The sequence below is a fragment of the Acanthopagrus latus genome, chromosome 11 (genome assembly GCF_904848185.1).
Source record: "Acanthopagrus latus isolate v.2019 chromosome 11, fAcaLat1.1, whole genome shotgun sequence".
In the NCBI taxonomy this organism is placed as follows: Eukaryota; Metazoa; Chordata; class Actinopteri; order Spariformes; family Sparidae; genus Acanthopagrus; species Acanthopagrus latus.
The window spans coordinates 13,017,307-13,036,576 of NC_051049.1; the positions used below are offsets into that span (position 1 = coordinate 13,017,307).

Below are 19,270 nucleotides of genomic sequence, written 5' to 3' on the forward strand. Positions count from 1 at the left end.
GCCTGGGGCTCTTTGTTGTGTCATTCCCCCTCTCTATCATCTTCAGCTGATCTATCAACATAGCCATACAAAAGGCCAAAAAATTTCTTTAAAACAAACAAAAAAAGTTTGCTCATACAGACTGATGAAAAGAGAGTCGAAACACTTTGTCTCCCTCAATGTTGCAGGAGAAGCTGAGTGAGTGGGACGGGGGTTGCATGGAGAGTGTGAGAGAGGAGAGAGGAAAACTGTCATGGCTTTACAGAAGAAAAGGGTTATGTAGCACAACAATACAGTCTATCCATATATAAACTCGCAGGGCTCTCCCCAGACAATGGAACGGTGGCGCAGCGCAGCTATACTGCTCATTTTCAAAGTTCGCTGCTTTGTAGTGGATGAGGGTGACGAGCGTGCGTCCCTCCGTCCGCCCGACTGCCCACCCGCCCGCCACTCCCCGGTCCGATGATTGCAACCGTCTCTACCACCCCCCGCCCCCCACATCTTGTGTGTGCCATATTTGCAACAACTAGATTAAAGTTCACATGAGAATAAAATATTACATTGGTCAAACATACTGTGGCAAAATTACATTTAAGGATAAACAAGTCATCAGCTCAATACACACAGCTTCACTCACCATGATATAATGGCGCTGCATCTCTGACTTCTCACTGGCCAACTTGTCACACTCAAGCTTCAAGCTGGGGAGAGAGGAGAGGAGCAATGAGTCAGACCTTGTTAGTCAGCTCGACAGTCTTCCTTCTAAAGTGCTGACACCAGGTGATTTCTGCCCCCTTCATCATCATTACCTCCGTTTTCACCGACGGCACTGTCACGGCTTTCATCATCACCTCAACCCTCATCGCTGCCTCCACCTTCATCATCATCTGCAGCCCCTCAATTGTCATCATCTCCGCTTCCATTACCCTCTTTATCACCATCACTGCCTCCATCATCATCACCATTACCGCCGTCCTCAGCCTAAGCAGTCAGTGGTGGCGTTTTCTGCCGCACTTCACGGTGTGTCGATTGACAGGAAGGAGGTCAAACTTATTCTGAACTCCAGAGATGTGTCTAGCCAAAATGTCTGCTTTCTAAATCAGAGAAGAGGCAGTGAAGTACAAAGTCTAAATATAGAGTAGGAGCGTTTCCTGAGACCCAGTCCCTGCGACAGCCATTAGCTGTAATCATGTCAGTGCTGATGTCACGCGAGGCGACAGGACAAAGGAGGACGCGTCAACAAGTCACCCCGATCATCAAATGAAAAAGACAGAGGGGAAAAAAGGGAAAAGAATTCCTCCCGGTGCCTCTGATTGAAGCAGCCAGTTCCAACGTGCCAGTCTCAGGAGGCATCACGCGATGTGAGGATGGGATAAGACTCAGATCAGATAAAGATATGCGCTGGCACATGGTGGATAGTTTCAGATTTAGGATAAGTCTGAAACCTGTTTGATGGTGTGTGTATATTTATGCTGGGATGTTCTTCTCAGCTGTCTGCAGGAATGACAGCTCGATTACAGCGAGCACTGGCTGAATACTCATCGCTGTTAGACTTAACCGGCAGAGGGAAGACACTGTTACACACAGCCAATAAGCTTACTCATACACACAAGGTTGCACTTCTATAATTTTTTCAGTTTGCTACAGTTTTGGCTGAATGTTCATCCTTGTTTGACTTTTGACTTTTGTTATTGATGGACATTATAACATTAAAACATGAACATTTAAAATTGTACTTAATGTTGAAGACCAATCCTGCTTGAGTTTAATATATAGTACAGTGCCACTCAGTTTAAAAGCTATTCCTTAACATTCTTATTAAAAAATAAATAAATAAAAGAAAGCACAGAGGCTATACAACATGTGCTGACCCAGAATTCTGTGTGCTCTCATGGTGCTCATTATACAGTACACTGAGTAAACAGCCCTCTCTAAATGTAAAAGTTAATAGCTTAATATCAGCATCCCCACATCAGTCTGATCAATTACATTCACTGACATCCAAAGAGCCATTTTTAATATAACTTCTACAATGGAATGAAGACAAGCCATGGCCTCATGTGCAATTGCCATTTTTGAAATTATCTTTAATTGCAGAACATCAGAGTAAAGACGATTTTAAACATTCTCAAATCATGCTGTAACTGTTCTGCCAAGAAGTGACACACAAGATACATTTTTAAAAAGGGGCATCGTCATTGTATTAAAGATGTTATTGGGGTGGTGTCTCTGTGCTGATTTGGCCACAGATGAATGAGGAAAATGGAGCAGTATTGTAACGCTATAATCAGCCACAACAGTAAGGGACTAACAGGTAAAGTAAATAACATTGATCATCTTGTTACAGCACAATGTTCTGGGAAAACTTGGGGCCTGGTATTTATGTGGATGCCACTTGACGTGCATCACCCACCAAAACTTGTTCTGGCACATCCACAACTGCTAAATCTGATTCGGATCTTGGGAATTTGGAAGCCTGGTCAATGCCTTGAGCACTTTGTCACGTTCTTCTGGCCATTACTGTTTTTGCAGTGTGGCAGGACACTTTGTCCTATTGGGTGGCCCACTACCATCAGGGAGAGTACTCAGAACTGAACTCGGACCCAAGGTTTCCCAGAAGAACATTGCAATGTAACAAGATAATCAATGTCATTCGCCTCACCTGTTCTCATTTTAATGCTGTGGGTGATGGGTGTATATCTCATTCTATCGCTCATGTCCCAGATCACTTCTTCAATAGACACTGACCATCAGTCTAGATCTGCAGCCAAAACTCAACTACTTGGATGAAGATGTGCAGGTGACAGGCGCTTAAATGTGGCCCCAAAGTCCAACACAATATAAAGGTGAGGATGTGTTCTGCCGGATTTAAGCACTTTATAGGATGATCATGGTTGCTTTCATCATGGCAAGCAACAGATATCCAACCTGCTCAACAGTCATGGGGGTTTCTTTGTCAGGGTTGATTGGCAGGTTTATTCTGCCACCTATTCCTGTGTGTATGAGCAGCCTCCACTTATCCAAAACGCCCCCCTTCCCTCCTACATCAGACACCTTCCTGCTATCCCTGTGTTAATGTGTAGACTGTGTGGTGGGTTGTCATGACGACAGGCCTCCCCGCTGCCAACCTACCTGGGATTGGCTTCGTGCCTCCTCTGATTGGTGCTCAGCAGCCCCCGGGCCTGCACCGCTGCTCTCAAACGACACTTTGATGGAGTTTTATTGCCGATTCTTCCGTCTCTAAATCGCTCCTGCTGTCATCTTTATTTTGATTTATGTATTCCCTGATCTATTTATGCATGTGAACGAGGGGAGGGGAGGAGAGGTGGCAGAAGAGGAGGGGGGAGGAAAGAGGAAGACAGCGACAGCTACAATGCTTGCTACTATACCCAGGGGAACGCCTGCGGTACATTTGCCTTTTAAAGGCTTCAGCAACAGACAAGCACTGCACAGCAGCAGAGTGCTACAAAGCCTCGTCTGTGGCTCCCAAGACCCCCACCCAATCCCAGCCCCCCTCCTGAGTCAATAGACACTGTATGCATGTTGTGTATGCTCAGACAAAAAAGGTAGTCTTTCAACTGCGCCCTGGCTCTCTGAAGAGGGTTAAACGGTGCTGCTCACCGTTGTGGGAATTACAAAAACCAAAAGGCGAGGAAAAAGACACGCAGGGTTTTACTGCTACTTCAGAATCCTCCACAAAAAAGAGCGATCAGACCAGAGCAGGGATTTTGCACACAATTTGCTGGGCTTTCATCTGTCTTTGCCTGTTTCTGAAACCAGCAGAGGCGAGCCTCTGGAAGGTTCTGGGAGAACAGGTACAGAGAAACAAACCAACCTCCTCAGGAAGGAAGGCGGGCTTCAAAGACTCCTCTCTCACAAAGAGAGGATCTCTCGCTGAGATGCAGACCCTGTGGCGTCCCCCCTCTTTTTAACTGCTATCAAACAGATCAGTTGAGGTTGAACCAGGCACTTTGGAACTGCCTTAGACTTCTGGCACTGTAGCGGTATTTAAGCAGTAAAGGGAGATCAATAGCCTAGGGTAAACGAGATTGATTTACGTATGAGTCAATGAAGGATGTTTTCTCAGAGTGCAGTGTGGTTGTGGAGTTGAGGTGAGTGGAACAAAGACAGACATCTTCATTTCATCACAGTTGACTCCTGAGGCACCCCCCAAGTTCAAGCTATGTTTTTTCTGCAAAGCTTTATCTTTTGATTCCGTTATTTCCTAAAAAGCTCCAAATCGTTTCTTTAAAATTCTTCAGAGCTAACAGACTTTGGTTTATAAACAGACTCAGTTCTGAGACTGTTATTTAAGTTGTCCAGAGGAATCTTCTTGAAAGAGCCCCATTTAAACTGAAGTAAAGATTCATGTATCATTCATATACTATTTGCAAATTTTATCTTTCAGAGTGAAAGAATTCTGTTATTGTTTTAGACACATGCACATTTTTGCACACTCATCTGAGCTTGCACTGACTAAAGTTACAGTCAAAGGCTTAGCAACTTTTATGGAATTTATCAATTGGATATCTGCCAATTGTCTAATTAATGTCAAATTATATATCTATTTCCAGGCAACTTTACAGGAAATTATCATAGATTTAAAGACCAGTAAAACAATAAGTGGGGTGGTTCCAGAGGGTAACCATATGAGACAATATGGTGGGAAATTAAGCGTTTTAACAGGCCATACATTCACAAGATTTGGCAGGCTCCTGCAGCCATAGTGCAGATCAATTCTACACTTTGACATTGTAGCTACTGTTACAAATGTGTTCAATAAAGAAAAACACTAAGTGATTCATGAATAGCCTGGAGATATACTCCTTATTACAAAGAGCTGCACTTACCAGGCTGGGGTATGCAACTGTTTCCCCTTTGTATTTCTGCATGTTTGTGTGCATGTCAGTGTTTCTGTTCGCACCTGTGGTATTGTGCTTGGAGGAACTGGAACTCATCCTTGATCCTGTCACAGGAGTCAGAGGTTGTGAATTTCAGCTGCTGCGATGAAGCCTGCCAAAAAAAAAATCACAAGAGGACACAAGTTAGTAACATGTGGAAAGAAACGGTGCATGTCAACAACAGAGAAATAAAACAGAGTGAGAGCAATAATTAAAACCATGAACATGAAATCAAGTGGTTTTCAATTTGATGCAGTCCAACAGGTACGACATTATTAAGAAACTGGTTGCCAAGTATGGCAGCCAAATACAAAAAAAGTCTTTGTAGATTCAAGACTAAAAGTGTGCCTTCTCAAAACTAACATGGATACCCATTGTTTCTGCCAGACTTTTAAACCCCTGCATATGCACTGCTCTGTTATATATCTCAATCACTGTGAAATTATGCACCTAACCCACACACAGCCACAATTAGCCATAAATGGATACTCACACACCCCTATTTAACCTTCTATTCACATATCCCAGACTGTTTGTGTCCTTGGTCTGGCACCAGCAGCGTCTTTACAGTGCTGAGGCAAACATAAGAATTATTATCCATGGCCGTTATGAACAATAGCACATGTTGTGAGCCGTAACAGCCTGTTGATTGATGACACATGACCAAGTCCAATTTAGTGTTTAATGTGTGTTATTATTCCAGCCCTCATTGTTATTCCAACATTCAATTTGGGTGACAATATGTAAACGTACACTGATGCTAGAATAAATCTAGCTAGTATAAATAATGATGGTAACACACATTTATAAATATTATTATAGGGAACTTGGTTGAGACCTGTAAGGGGCTAAAAAGATTTAGGTGCAATTTAAAAAGTCTTTTACTGACGTCAGCCATCTCTTTGCCACAATGCAACAACAGTCTCAACTGTTCTTTTGTAGAGGAGCTTGTACACATGTTGCAAGGTGTGGAGTAGGGGCAGGTGATAAAATACCAAATATATATTCAAATCATAAAAAGTCTCATCGAAACAAGAGCTATCGAACTTGTAGTCATTATTTATCGACATACTTTGTTTTTTTTTATTTATGAGCAGTGATTCCCAGACATAGACTTTACTTGGGTGGGTTGCCCAAGTATATGCGGCAACCGGTCATAGCATTTTATACTTATACAATTTTTTATCTATCAAAGAGAACATCATCCGCAATAAACATCATACAGAAGCTCCATTTAATAAATGATCAATTCAAGTAATTTAATAATCATATCATTATCCCAAGCATCATTTTCTGAAATATAATCTCGAAAAATGTTTTCAATTTGGTGCACAATGGACAAATTATAGGCCAAGGGCAACCTATCAGCACTGACAATGCATTGTTAAGCACCACAACACTGTGCTGTGTAACCAATACTAGCCTAGTCAGGCCTGTCATACTGTAAATGTTCACTGAAAGGCACTTTGGACACAACTGTGCACCAAATGCCATACAGCAAGTACATCTTCGTTCATCAGCTAGCCTGGATGTTGCCATTAGCCCTTATTGTAATTCAGTCCACACAACATTCCCTAGGCAGCGGTGGATGGCCTGGTTGTGTGTTAGAGCACAGCAAGCATCAAACCCAAATAGGGACAAAATCTCATTATTTCTCAGCAGGCTACGTAATGGGTCAGGTTGGGGAGGGGAAAAAAAAAAATCGACATTTTCCCACTGCGATTGAGCAGGCATAAAAAACCATCAGAAATCTGATTGCAGCACTTACGGGAAGCTAGCTCCGCCGCTGTTGGGAATGACCTGACGCTTTGTAGCCTGCTCCCCACGGCATGTAGCTCAGCTTCATTTTTAACTACAAATAGGCTGCTTCGCATTCACAGAGCCACAGTCAGAGAATATGCTAAGCACCAGGATTGCTTCAGGTTGTAGGAATAGACCTGCCTGCTTCAAAGGCTGAATTATTTTTTGCTTTGTGGCTCAGTAGGTGGTGTTTGGCTCTCACCTGGTTGTGGGTTGGGGATAAATTCTTACTAATGCCTCCCATGTTAAAAATATATATGTATGGTATTATGCCAGTTTGGAGATTTAACACTTTATATCTTGTATACACAGAACACCTCCAGAAGCATTGGGGTTTGAAGGAAAAAGACTGACCATAGGTTCATTCAAACTAAAAATAAAAACAAATCCTGCAAAACAGTGGAGCACACACTGACCCCAGCCATTACACAAATGTCACAAGAAGTGCTGACATTATCATGATGCCGCCACACACAGAAAACCCCAATCCACACAACCCCAGCCACTGCTCGGAGACAGGGGCTCCAACTGCAAAGCAACATAACCTTTTCCATTATCTCTCCAGCCAGTATGGCATGAACGAAGCTCAGCAAACAGCAGCTCGGCTATATGGGTCTGTGCCACACAGAGCCTGTGTCAACAAAAGGTACTTAGCTACAGGCAGCCAGGCAACTCACACTGCAATAACTGTGACCTGCACTGGCATGAACACTGTGTGTGTGTGTGTGTGTGTGTGTGTCTGTCTACAGGTTACCCTCTGAGCCTGAGGGTAGACTTGTTGCCCTAGATCCATTTTCCTCTCTGTGTAGCCCAGTATGCAAACGTTTTAAAAAAAACAAAGTTTCACTCAGTCAACATCCCCCGGTAGGACATCCAGTTCCACAGGGAATTCAGAGACAGAAACCCTTTGACACCTCACCTTTATGCTGCCTTTGTTTGTTCACACTGAACCAAGCAGCGGCAGCTTATAGCTCCTCAAGTGTATCGTTTCATACAGCATGCTGGTGTTGCAGAGCCAAAAGATGCTTGACGGGACACATCATAACATTGACATCTGTGGGGGGTTTTTGTGTGTCTTCTCCCCGGTTTCCACCTGTTAATTTAATCATGTATTGGCCAGCTATCTATAAACATAGGGATGCTGTTATAATGTGTTGTGATTGAGATTCTGACCCACCATGCATCATGGAAAGTGACAAAGTTGCATTTTTTTGCTCCAACTGACATTATTGTCATCAGTGAATAGCTGACCCTCTCACTCGCGAAAAGGGATGAAGTCCCTGAAGTCTTGGTCGGGAGGGCTCAATGTCACAATGATTTTTTTCACAATAGCTGAGGGTAACAAAGAAGTTTTCTGCACTAAATCGCATCACATAATAACCGGCATTCAAATTATCATACTAAAACACTTAAAATAACAATGCCAGCATGTTGATGTATTTGTAGTTATAATGTGAAACATCTTATACCATGCTTAGACCAGTAATTAAAACTTACTAATAAACTTGCTGAAATAGGCTGTGGAGTGCTTTTCCATTGAGAGCAGAAAAGTTTGGTTTTCTGTTGGTTTTTCTGGTGAATCACAGTTGACATCACAAACACATGGAAATGTAGAAAGGAGCAGATGTACCTTATCAGACTACATCCAAAAGATGTTAAAACTTGTTTTAAATAACAACCTCTAGCTGGTGATTCATTGATTTTTAACAGACAATTAACAACTAAGGTTGTTTAAATTGAATTGCCAAAATAATTATGATGCATCACCTGGAAACCATGAATGTCTACAAAAATGTATATTAATCATTTAGGTAGATGTTGACATATTCATCTGAATTATGAGAACTTGACCTCTTAATAGTTCTACATTAAAAGTCAGATATCATTACACTTCATCTTTAAGGGACTGTGAATACTAGGACTGTAATGATACACCAAACTCACTATTCGGTTTGTATCACAATTTTTGACCCAAAGTTCGATAGAAACCTCAATTTCTTATTTTTCAATTAAACATTTTATTCATGTAACATTTCAATAACTTCTTTATATGATACTCATCTGAGTATCAGAGGCGCAGTATTGGCAAACTGAACCAGTGTGAATAGATGAGCTGGCTGCGCCTATGGAGGGCGTGTCTATTGGATGGTCTGTTAACTGCAAAGGTCCCTAACTCAACTAAATAAAGAGAAATGTCCCACAAAGGGGTAATGTAGTAACTGTAGTCTTTGGCAATGAGGAAAAAAAATACTGCAGCTATACGTGGAGAAGCATTCGTCCTGCTGTCTGTCTTCCTGCCTGTCCTACTTACTCCTCATCACATTATGCCCGGCAAAAACCTTGAACTCAGCAAGTGTTTATGATAAAAACAATTCTCTGCGATGGTCAGCCCTCCTGACCGAAACTTCAGTGAACTTTCCCCCAGAAAACAGCCTCCGTCCTCGCAAGCGACAGAGTCAAACAGTGACCAGTTTAATGATGGCGATTATGTAATTATGTAATTTAGAGCGAAAGACGTAACTTTGTAACTTTCCAGGATGTTTGGTGGGTCAGGATCTCAATCATGATACATTAAAACAGCATCCGTATGATTCTAACTTATCCGCGGGTTTAGATTGACGGGGGGACACTGGGGAAACACCTCGAAAACATCTTGTCATCATCATGACGTGTACCGTCACATCTCATTAGGAGCCGCAGTGCCGGCTTTCTGTGTGAATTACACAGTGGTTCGTCTTTACTCCAGTGGTCGCTCTGTGTGAACGACCAACCAAGGGGCTATCTATAGTTCATAGGGCTGGATCTGGACTGGAAGTTTTGTTGCGATTCTGCCTTCTCACACCACAAGACAGGTTTGTGGATCTGAGTGTCCCCATTTCAGTTTCGATACGTTTATTATTACAGCCCTACTGAATACCCGTAGCAAATTTCATGACAATCCATCTAGTTGTTGTCAAGATATTTCCCACTAAACAACACATTTTAACCTTATTTCTATTCATGACACATGGAGAAGCACCAAATGAAAAAAAAAACACAAGTAGTCTTTGTTTTAGAGCAAAAGCACAACGTGCAATGTAGCTCCTACTCATCAGCCCTGCTTTGAATCCAAACCTTTGATGATGTTTCTCAATGTTGTTTGCTGTGGTTAAGCTTATTTAGTATTGGTAGATGTGTTTTGTGAATTATTAATGCTCATCAGTTGTCATCTGGTGTTTCTCTGCCCTTCAGTTTTACTCTACACCTTCAGTTTAGATTAAATCATTTTGACAGCAGCGCTGTCAGTCAGGCAGACGATTCTGCACTGAGGGCAACAGATACAGGGGATTTTTTAATGTGGGAACGGTTGCGAACATCGACAACTTGAGTAAAAAGGAAGTGGTGGGAAAGAGAGTGGATGGCAGTGGTCAACACCTGGTGGCCTGGGGCGACAAGATAACGGTCACACTTAACTTTCTACTTAACATTTTTCACAGATTACTAACATAGATCAGAAGTCTGCAGTGAAAAGGATGTAGTAATACTGACCCTAGATCAAATGTTGCTATATTTGGCTGATAATTTGTAAACGTGGCTGGAGGTGATGCTAGCTCACAACCCCTGCTAACATGATTGGAAGGGGTTTAAGCAATGGTTTTATTAAAAACCACATTAACCACCCCAAGACTTTTGCTGAATGTGTAATCAAGTACAACCACAATCAAATAAAATAGTTTGTTATTTTTTTTTTACCAATGATGAAAAATATGTTAAAGAGTACAGTCTTCTATGACGGTCATCATTAGAGGCCAGGATGCTGGATAAAACGTCCAGCAAAGTGCAGACGCCTGATACTATTGATACTGAACAACCACACTGTGCAGTCCTCTCCTGGCTCCAGGCAATATACACAGCTAACAATGTTGATTATCTCTCTCTCTGTCAGTGACCAAAACAAGGTGCTCTATGGGGGCCTGAAAGCCCACAACAGATGGATGCCCATAATGTTAATGAAATACTGCCGTAATATTGTGACACGTGCCATCTGCTGTGACAAAAAAGGCACCTACACGCTGTGAGTGAAAATGTGGTTGTGCAAGAGAGAGGCTAGGCGAACACGTGTGTGCATGTGCACGCTGTGTGTATGTGTTACGAAGGAATAGCCTATACAGTGTGAATGTGACAGAGAAAGATGTGTGTGTTAGAGCAAAACAGAGAGCCTTAAAATTGAATAGGTGTGTGTGTGTTTGTGTGCATCTGTGTGTGGGGTGCGATAAGCCTCTATGCATGACGCTTGGCTGCCAGAGGAACAAATATTCACTGCCATGAATCATACGCAAGGATACAACAGCCCACACACATTTTCTTCACATGCAAAATCTGCATAGTATGCGTGCGCGCACATACACACACACACAGCACCTAAATGTAGGACAATCTCTAATTTGATTCTGCCCTGCTCCTTTGAGACGTAATTAAAGCATTAAAAAGCTTTGTGCGCTGGTGAGGCAATTGAGACAGTCTTCAGCGAATAAATGGGATTCATCGTTTCAGGAAATTGCTGCCCCACCCCCATCCCCCACCCACCAACCAAAAGCCCACTCATTGTCACCCCCACCGCAGACACACACACACACACACACACACACACACACACACACACACACACACACACACACACACACACACACACACACACACACACACACACACCCTTCCTGGCCTCATCATCTGGTCCAATCCATGTGAAATCTACTGTGAACCATAATGTCTACTTTAAATAAGAATCGAGCTAAGGCTGTTTCTGCTCTGTAGATCAGTCGACAAAAGCAATGGGAAGGGATGGAGATTACGGGGGGGGGGGGGCTCAGCTTCACACACACAGAACACACTACAGTGATTAGACACACCGACAATACATGAATACAGTACATATATCCAGTGGAGTATTTAGCGCACACACATATATAATACACACAGATACACACAATAACAGCAGGACGCATCGGAAAACATCCTTCTCGGAATAAATCCTGCCTGAGGGTAGCGGCAGTGTGGGGATTGTATTTCCTGGAGCACTGCCTGACTGTTTACATCTCAGTTGGAGTGTGTTTCTGTGTGGTATATGTGTATGTGTGCGCGCACATTGGGGGCAGGGATGAAGCTTTGGCATTGTAATCACTCACTAATGACTGGATGTTATCTCACTCCCACTTGTAAATGAATGCAGAAGATCTACAGTGATGAGCAGTTGGCCTATTTCTCAACGCCAGGCTGTCTGTTTGCTCCATAGCAACAGTCCCAAGGATGCCATTTGAGCCATCCACCTCCGCTGTCCATCACAGACTCCCGTTGCCCAGTTTGAGTGTGGAGGATCGACGCAGGCACATTATTATTCAAAGATAACACTAGAAAGAAGGGAAAGTGTTTCTGTGAAAGCTAAATAATCATTTGCCTTTTACAGCTGAGTTTGGTGGTGAGATTAGAAATTGTAGGGGTAAATTAAAGCCTGGATGTGAGTGCAGTATGTGTGTGGTTTAGAAAAAAGCATTTGTGAAAAGTGCTGAGAGCAAGTACAGAAAGTGATGTTTAGATGTGATGCATTATTGTGATACATTAGGGGTAATTCAACACAGCTCTGCAATGGCAATCATCAAAGATTTTTCTGGGCCCATTTCCTGTAAAATATAAGTTTTTACCCAAAGCATCCACCCCTCTGAAGGGGATAATTATGTCCGTCTGTGTGAACTGGTGAATACAACACATGGGGTATGTGTTTAACATGAAGGCAAACGTCCTCTCAGCAAAAATCCATCATGACATGATTCACCGACTGAGCCAGACGTTGAGGGCTTAAGCTTTTTGCTAATACACCAGCACCAAACAAGATCAAATCCTCCATCTAAGAATAGCTCCAACCAAACAATTCCATCTAAATATCCTAGATTAGTGTTTGGACCAAAGCGTATGTGCCCAGTGATCTGAGAGAGGGTCAGGGCTAACTGGCCCGCATCCAAGCTCACCCCAGCCGGCTCTGTCTGGGCCAAGTGAGCCTTGCTATGTTAGCTGCTGAGTGTGTGTGTATATGTGTGTGCGTGTGCGTGTGCGTGTGAGTGTGTGTGTGTGAGAGAGAGAGCATGGGTGAGAGAGAGAGAGAGAGAGAGAGAGAGAGAGAGAGAGAGAGAGAGAGAGAGAGAGAGAGAGAGAGAGAGAGAGAGCGAGCGAGGCTGAGGAATAGGATTGTGTCTTCAGCAGCTCTGGACAGGGGCTTTAGAGCGCAGGGAGAGCCTAATCCTGTTTGGGCCAGGAATTTGATTTTGATTATTATCTCTCACGAACCAAGCTGAAGCTTACCCCCATTTCTGCAGCGTTATCCCCACAACACACACACATAAACACACACACCTCCCCCTTGCTGCCCAACAGATTTGACCTCGTTAAGACGCTTTACAGGGGATTATTCTACTTTTATCACTTTGAGTGAAGTGCCCTTGCTAACATAGGCTTGGCATGGCTCGGCCTCCCTCCCCACTCTCCAGAACTATCTTGACCCCCTGTGTGAGGCAAGCCAAGCGCGCAGTGCAAACACACACAAACATGACACTTAAAGCACACTGCCCTGCAATGTGCAGAGATGCACAAAAATGTACTAGACTTTACACACACACACACACACACACACACACACACACACACACACACACACACACACACACACACAGGAGAATAGTACAGAGATTGCAAAGCCAAGGGAAATGGGCAATTTGTCAAGAGTGTGGAAAGTGGTGAGGCCGACAGGGCTCCGGGTTTGGAGACCATGGCTGAGATTAAAGCCAGCCTCGCAGAAGGGGGGCTTTAAGATTACACCCAGTACGGTTGTGCAGATGATTGATGCCTGCTTGTAAAAACCAAGGTTATTACCTACAACAGCCAGCGAAGGAGGGAGGAAAGGAAGATTAGTCCCAAAGTTCACAACAAATAAGTGGACAATGAAAGCAGAAAGCTGGAGCACCGGCATGTGGCTGACACAGGAAACTTGTTTTCTGACGTGTGCACATGAGCCACAAGCCTTAAAATGTAAAGCTGTTTTCCCCCTGACTTCAATCCAAGTCAATTCAATTGGAGTTTCTGGTAATGAGTCCCCATCTAATCTTCATACCATGCTGCATAAAGAAATTTTAGAAGCCAGGCCCCCTATTCATTTCCCCTAAATTCATTCATTACACTGATAGTTATCTCACTTTGACCACACTTCCACTGGTCAAAAATCCCACTTAAACCCGGGCTTTTGTGATGGGAATGGGTAAACTTGGCATTCACACCCAGGTCAATTGACTCTGCGGGAGACACAGATTTTTATCAACTCGCTAAGTTCTGCTTTGATCTAAACCAAAGATCCAGGGGCAACACATGAATTTGGCCATGCGAAGGGATGACACGTTTTCAACATCCAGTTGTGGCATGCAAATAAGGAAGGAATTCGGGATGCGGTCTATTCAACAAAGTTTAACTACAGGACATGGTGATGGAGGTGGAGCCCCATTCATTCCCATGAAAGCAGCTCGGAGGTATTTTGAAGCCAAAAAAACTTGACTTCCTGGGTATCAAAATACCTGGATCGCAGGCCGAGACAGCAAACTCACTAATAAGTAAAACACTAAAGATGACTTAAAGAGAAATCCCAAATTGTGAGCATTCGGAACGATAATCTCATCTTGCTCCCCTCTATGACTCTTTTCCGCAGCCTGTTAAAATGCAGGAATGGTGCACTGTTATTCTGCCTAGCTGTTCTGCATAAAAAGTAGAAAGACGAAATGGAGGCCATCAACATTTCTTATATGCAATGGTAGCAGAGAAAGTAACAGACCTTATATTACATCTGGACACAGCCTTGGAGATGGACCACCAGTAATTCCTATGAAAACTGGTTCTGACCAAAAATTGGACCAAATTGCTAAAATTCTGATAGTAAAATTAGTCATTTTGTGGCACTTAAAAAAGAAAATGTATCCACCATTTTACAGATGCTTGTTTCACAATGTTAGCTATATACTATGTACAGCCAAGTATTTTTAGGCTGCAGTATATCATGTGACATTGTAATGATGCAGTTTCACTAATATGAAAACGTGTGTCTCTTCCTGGGGGCTTGAGTGAAGAGGCTAAATAAATGCAGCTACACATTCCTGGTGGGATTACCTTTTTTATCAATTGTTGCGCTGTCACTGGGTTAACTTTCCAGGTGTAAAATGTCTTACCTTCACTTGTGGGTGTAGCACATGTGACACATCATTGTTCCATAATTCAGTAATCATATTACAGTTACTAATCAAACCAATTATGTTGTTACTTGCCTTGCCTAAGTTGCTCACGTTGCCAGAATTAAAGGGTTTAAAAAGGACAGGGCAGAAGCCTAAAGGACACTATTGACTACCAAGTGGTGCGCTTTCCCCAACAGCAAACAGGTTGCAACACAAAATACCTCTGGCCTCAAGCAGCTATTGACTTCTTTGCTTTCAATGACAATGATACCGCTCCCCGTAGCTCCGACACGGACACCACTGAATGTTTAAAGTTGGAGTCAGAGATGAAGACTCTAAATCATTTCCCTGCACTAAAAACTATGTCTATGAAAGTCAAGACATCAACATCATCTAGAGCACCAGTGGAGAGGCTCCTTGGGCTATCTTGTCTTTAAGTATGTCAAATAAACTAGTCTACTAAAAAGTAATGGCTTGATGACTCTGTTTTCACCCTCAATAGCCGCTTACTCTGAGAAAATGTTATTAGCCTGTGTGATACAATCAACAAGGTGTCCTGTTGCAAATATCAAGCATGTTTAATAAGGATGGGACCGGTTGCACTCAGGATTAGCAGGGCGCCGACCTCACAGCAGGGTGGTGACAATACCTGCCAACATGTATTCTGAACAGTCCTGTCTCATAAGGGACGTCTGTCCTCACCAATTCCCCCCTCCTGGATAAACAGACTGAATGGGGGAGGTTTTCATAGCCTCGCTGTGAATCCTTATGGTGTCTGAATGGGACCTCAGAGGAGATGGGGTGGCATATTGTTCCAGTCCAGGCCGCCCTGCACTTAGGCACAAAAAAAGAGCAGCTAATTCTCTTGTCTGAACTGGTGCAGTGCCTTGCATTTTGGCAGGTCTAGGTGCCCTGACCGGGCCAGGCCAATCAAGCACCCCCCCCGTTGAGCTGCTTTGTTCCAGCCCATCGCACTGTTCTGCTCTGAGGAAGGGCTGCCCCGCCCACCACCAATACCATCCTCCCTCTTTTCCACCTCCCACACACTCCTCATAGGGAGCAAGCTCTGAATACTGATGCAGCCACTCCACTCCACACACCCCCCATCTTCACTCTCACACGCACAAACACACATCCTGATGAGCACCCAACTGTGTGTGTCAACGTGCATGTAGACAAACACACAGAAAGACTCACTACCATTCTTTTTTCAGATCTCACACAACATCCGTTAGTGCATGCACAAACAAATGCACACACAAATCTGCACTTATGTGCATAAATGCTGCAGAAACACACACACACACACACACACACAAACACAGTGTGAACTCACATAGCTCCTGCAGACTTGAGCAAAACCAAAAACATGGTACAACTCATTCACATCTGTTTTTATTTATATTCATGATCTTTCTGGTAAATTTGTTGTGGTACTTCATGTAAGGCAAAGCGAGACATCAAGCAAGAGGCCGCTCTTGTGTACGCTGTGAACTCCAAAAGGATGGCGCAGAAAGTGTATGTGTGTCTGCAAGAGTGTTTGTTTTGCTGTAGCTGTATTGTATGTATGAGCTCACTTGAAGCTGTTTTGGATTAGGCAAACACAGCCCACTTGAAAAAAGTTATCCAAATAGAAGACATTTGAAAATGTTGACATACAGCTGTCACATATGGCAAAATTAATAGAATCCTCACTTGCAAGACACTAACTGCTGACTTTGTAAATAACTGTTTACATTTAGCAAGAGAAAAACAAACCAAATACGAATATTTGGTGCTCTTTATGAGTCACGTAATTCCACATAATTCTGTTCTATTTATTCTATGTCTATGCACTGTCTACTCATCTTGGACACAATGACATATGCACACACCCAAATAAAGTATAAACACAGATGCAATTGAGGTCTGTGTCCCTTTAACTTTAACAGCATGTGGAGCTTGAACAGTAGAGTATAATAATGCCAGAAAATCAAAACATGATATACATGTGACTAAAACTTACATCAAACTTCCACGGAATAGACAAAAAAATGGAGTGGATGAGAAGACCGTTAGCAAACACGAACACAATTTTCCATAATGTTATTGGCTTTATTTTTGTTTGTTTCAGGTTTGACTGGTGCCTTTTTAAACTTTTTTTTGTCTTTTTTCATCCATAAGAGCTTAATGGCACATGACTGGAAATATAAATCCATTCATCGTTGACCCAGATGTGTCCAACTCCTAATAATCACATAACAGCAGAAGATGGAATGCACAATTTAAATTTTTCTTTTGCAGATTCTCAAGAAATTTGGCAACAATTGGTGCAAAATTTAAATTAACATATTTGTGTTCGCATTTCTGTTGTTATCAGCACAGGTTTTCTATATAAAAGGGGTTATAAGTTAGAATGTTTAAAGTGTATTCACATGTATCCTATATGTCTACTTGAGTCAAAGCAAGTGTGTGTGTGTGTGTGTGTGTGTGTTCAGGAAAGAAAGGGGTTGTACCAGTCTACACCCCTCCCTTTTTAACCAACCCCAAAGCTTTTTGACAATCATCCACTATGGCCCTTCACAAAAATCAACATCACCTGTGACCCATGGCCTCAACTTGGTCACTCAAAAGCAGGGCCTCCTGTGGGGTGGGGTGGGGGGTGAGGGGAGCTGCGGGGCTCTGTTTGTCATGCTAATCAGCTGGCCTAACCTTAATGACCCAGACATCTGCTGCCCTGCATGTGTCAAGCCCCTACATTCAATTTGTCCCCCCAGATATAAAAAGCAGGTAAGACCCTTGAGGCTTGTAAGAATGTCTGTGTGTGTCCTTGTTGTTGACTCTGTATGGGTGAAAGGGAAAAAAATCCTTTTATTTCAATGCATGAACTGGAGCAATAATTACCAGGAGAAAAGAGAGCTACGTGTATGTACGTGTGTTCAAAACCATACACATGCTTTCTTTTCTGTGTGTGTGTGTGTGTGTGTGTGAGTGCATTGATGTTTGGTACCCCCTGTCAACACGCACATGTGCATGCACACAGACACACACACACACAGAACCAGACTTGTTGCTCTGTCACACACATACACATGCATTACAAGCACGTGTGTGTGTGTGTGTGTGTGTGTGTGTTTGTGCGTGTGTGTGTGTGTGTGCGCGCAGCAGAGCAATGGAGAAGGGGAGGGGGGAGTTTGTTTAATGGGCGAGACAGGGGGCCATGGGGATTACGCTCCCCCCAGCTGGAGGCTTTAGAGGAAAGGCTGGGGGCTGTCCTGTTAATTCAAGTGGGCTTAATAATGCCTGTGCACCCTCTGCCCCTGACCCTCCCACCACTACATCAGATCTGGGAGGAAACACATGATAAAGGGAGACAAGCAGGGGGAGGAGGGAGTGTGTCTGTGTGTGTGTGTGTGTGTGTGTGTGTGTGTGTGCAACCTGTGGCCATCTCTACAGTCGAGCATGGGCTCGGGGGACTTGAGAGATTTCGTCCTCCACATTACTCGCGCTACTTTCTGGCTTTGGCACCAGGCCTTTCTGTTGCTCCACTTTCACGCCACAGCCAGCTTTGTTGAAGCTGCATAAGGATTAATCAACACCCAAACAATATGGCAAATGCTATCAACTGGGTCAGGCACTTTGCTGCTATCAAATGAGGCCTTTTTACTCTTAAACCAAAGAACTGTGCCGATCACCTGTGGCAGTGGATTAAAATGCGATCATTGACATAACAAAAAAAGACACATGAATCCCTGTTAAACCATGGTCTTGTTCTATCTTGTCTAAATGGGACAGTTATCTGACAGAAAAGATTGTGGTTTTATTGTGTATGTTTCCCAGATAAAATAACAATATTTCTGTTTCACTCAATTTATAGTTTGCTGGGGAAAGCAATTCCTGTAACTCTGTTAAAAATTAAGCATTATCAATCTGACTCATTTTCAATTACATAATCAACTGTCAGTCCCCTTCTAGTATCTTATTTCAGAAAGAAATATGTACAGTATGTAAATACATTGTGCCATGAATTACACCTATGATAGTTGTCAATTTCAAAGATCATTTTTCAACTCGAGACAGTTGCAGTTTGCCATTAAACAAATCAAGTGTAAACCCCTGCAGAGACTGTCCTGTACATTAGCTAGCTCACAAACCTGACTAAATCAGGCTTGTTGTGATTTTTACTGCTTTACATACTTTTTCTGTGTCAAAGTGACCGCCATTTTGGTGTTAGTGACATTTATTGTGCAAGACAAAGTTCACTGACTGTTTTCTCACATATTAAATGATACTTAACGTTATTTACAACAAACTGCGACTTCATGGCACAAATCAAAAAGAAACATAAAATCAATCGTCTCTTGCCATTAA

At 42.9% G+C, this 19,270-nt stretch overlaps 1 protein-coding gene across 2 annotated transcripts in view; it reads right to left on the reverse strand.

Moving 5' to 3' along the window:
- The window catches only part of tle5 (TLE family member 5, transcriptional modulator), a 41,690-nt gene that overhangs the window by 17,534 nt on the left and 4,886 nt on the right, over nt 1-19,270 (reverse strand). For both annotated transcript variants that reach the window (XM_037114630.1, XM_037114629.1), the window contains 2 exons: nt 4,904-4,992; nt 617-680 (listed from right to left, as the gene is read on the reverse strand). In XM_037114630.1, coding sequence (XP_036970525.1) covers nt 617-680; nt 4,904-4,992 — 153 coding nt within the window. The remainder of the gene's footprint in view (nt 1-616; nt 681-4,903; nt 4,993-19,270) is intronic.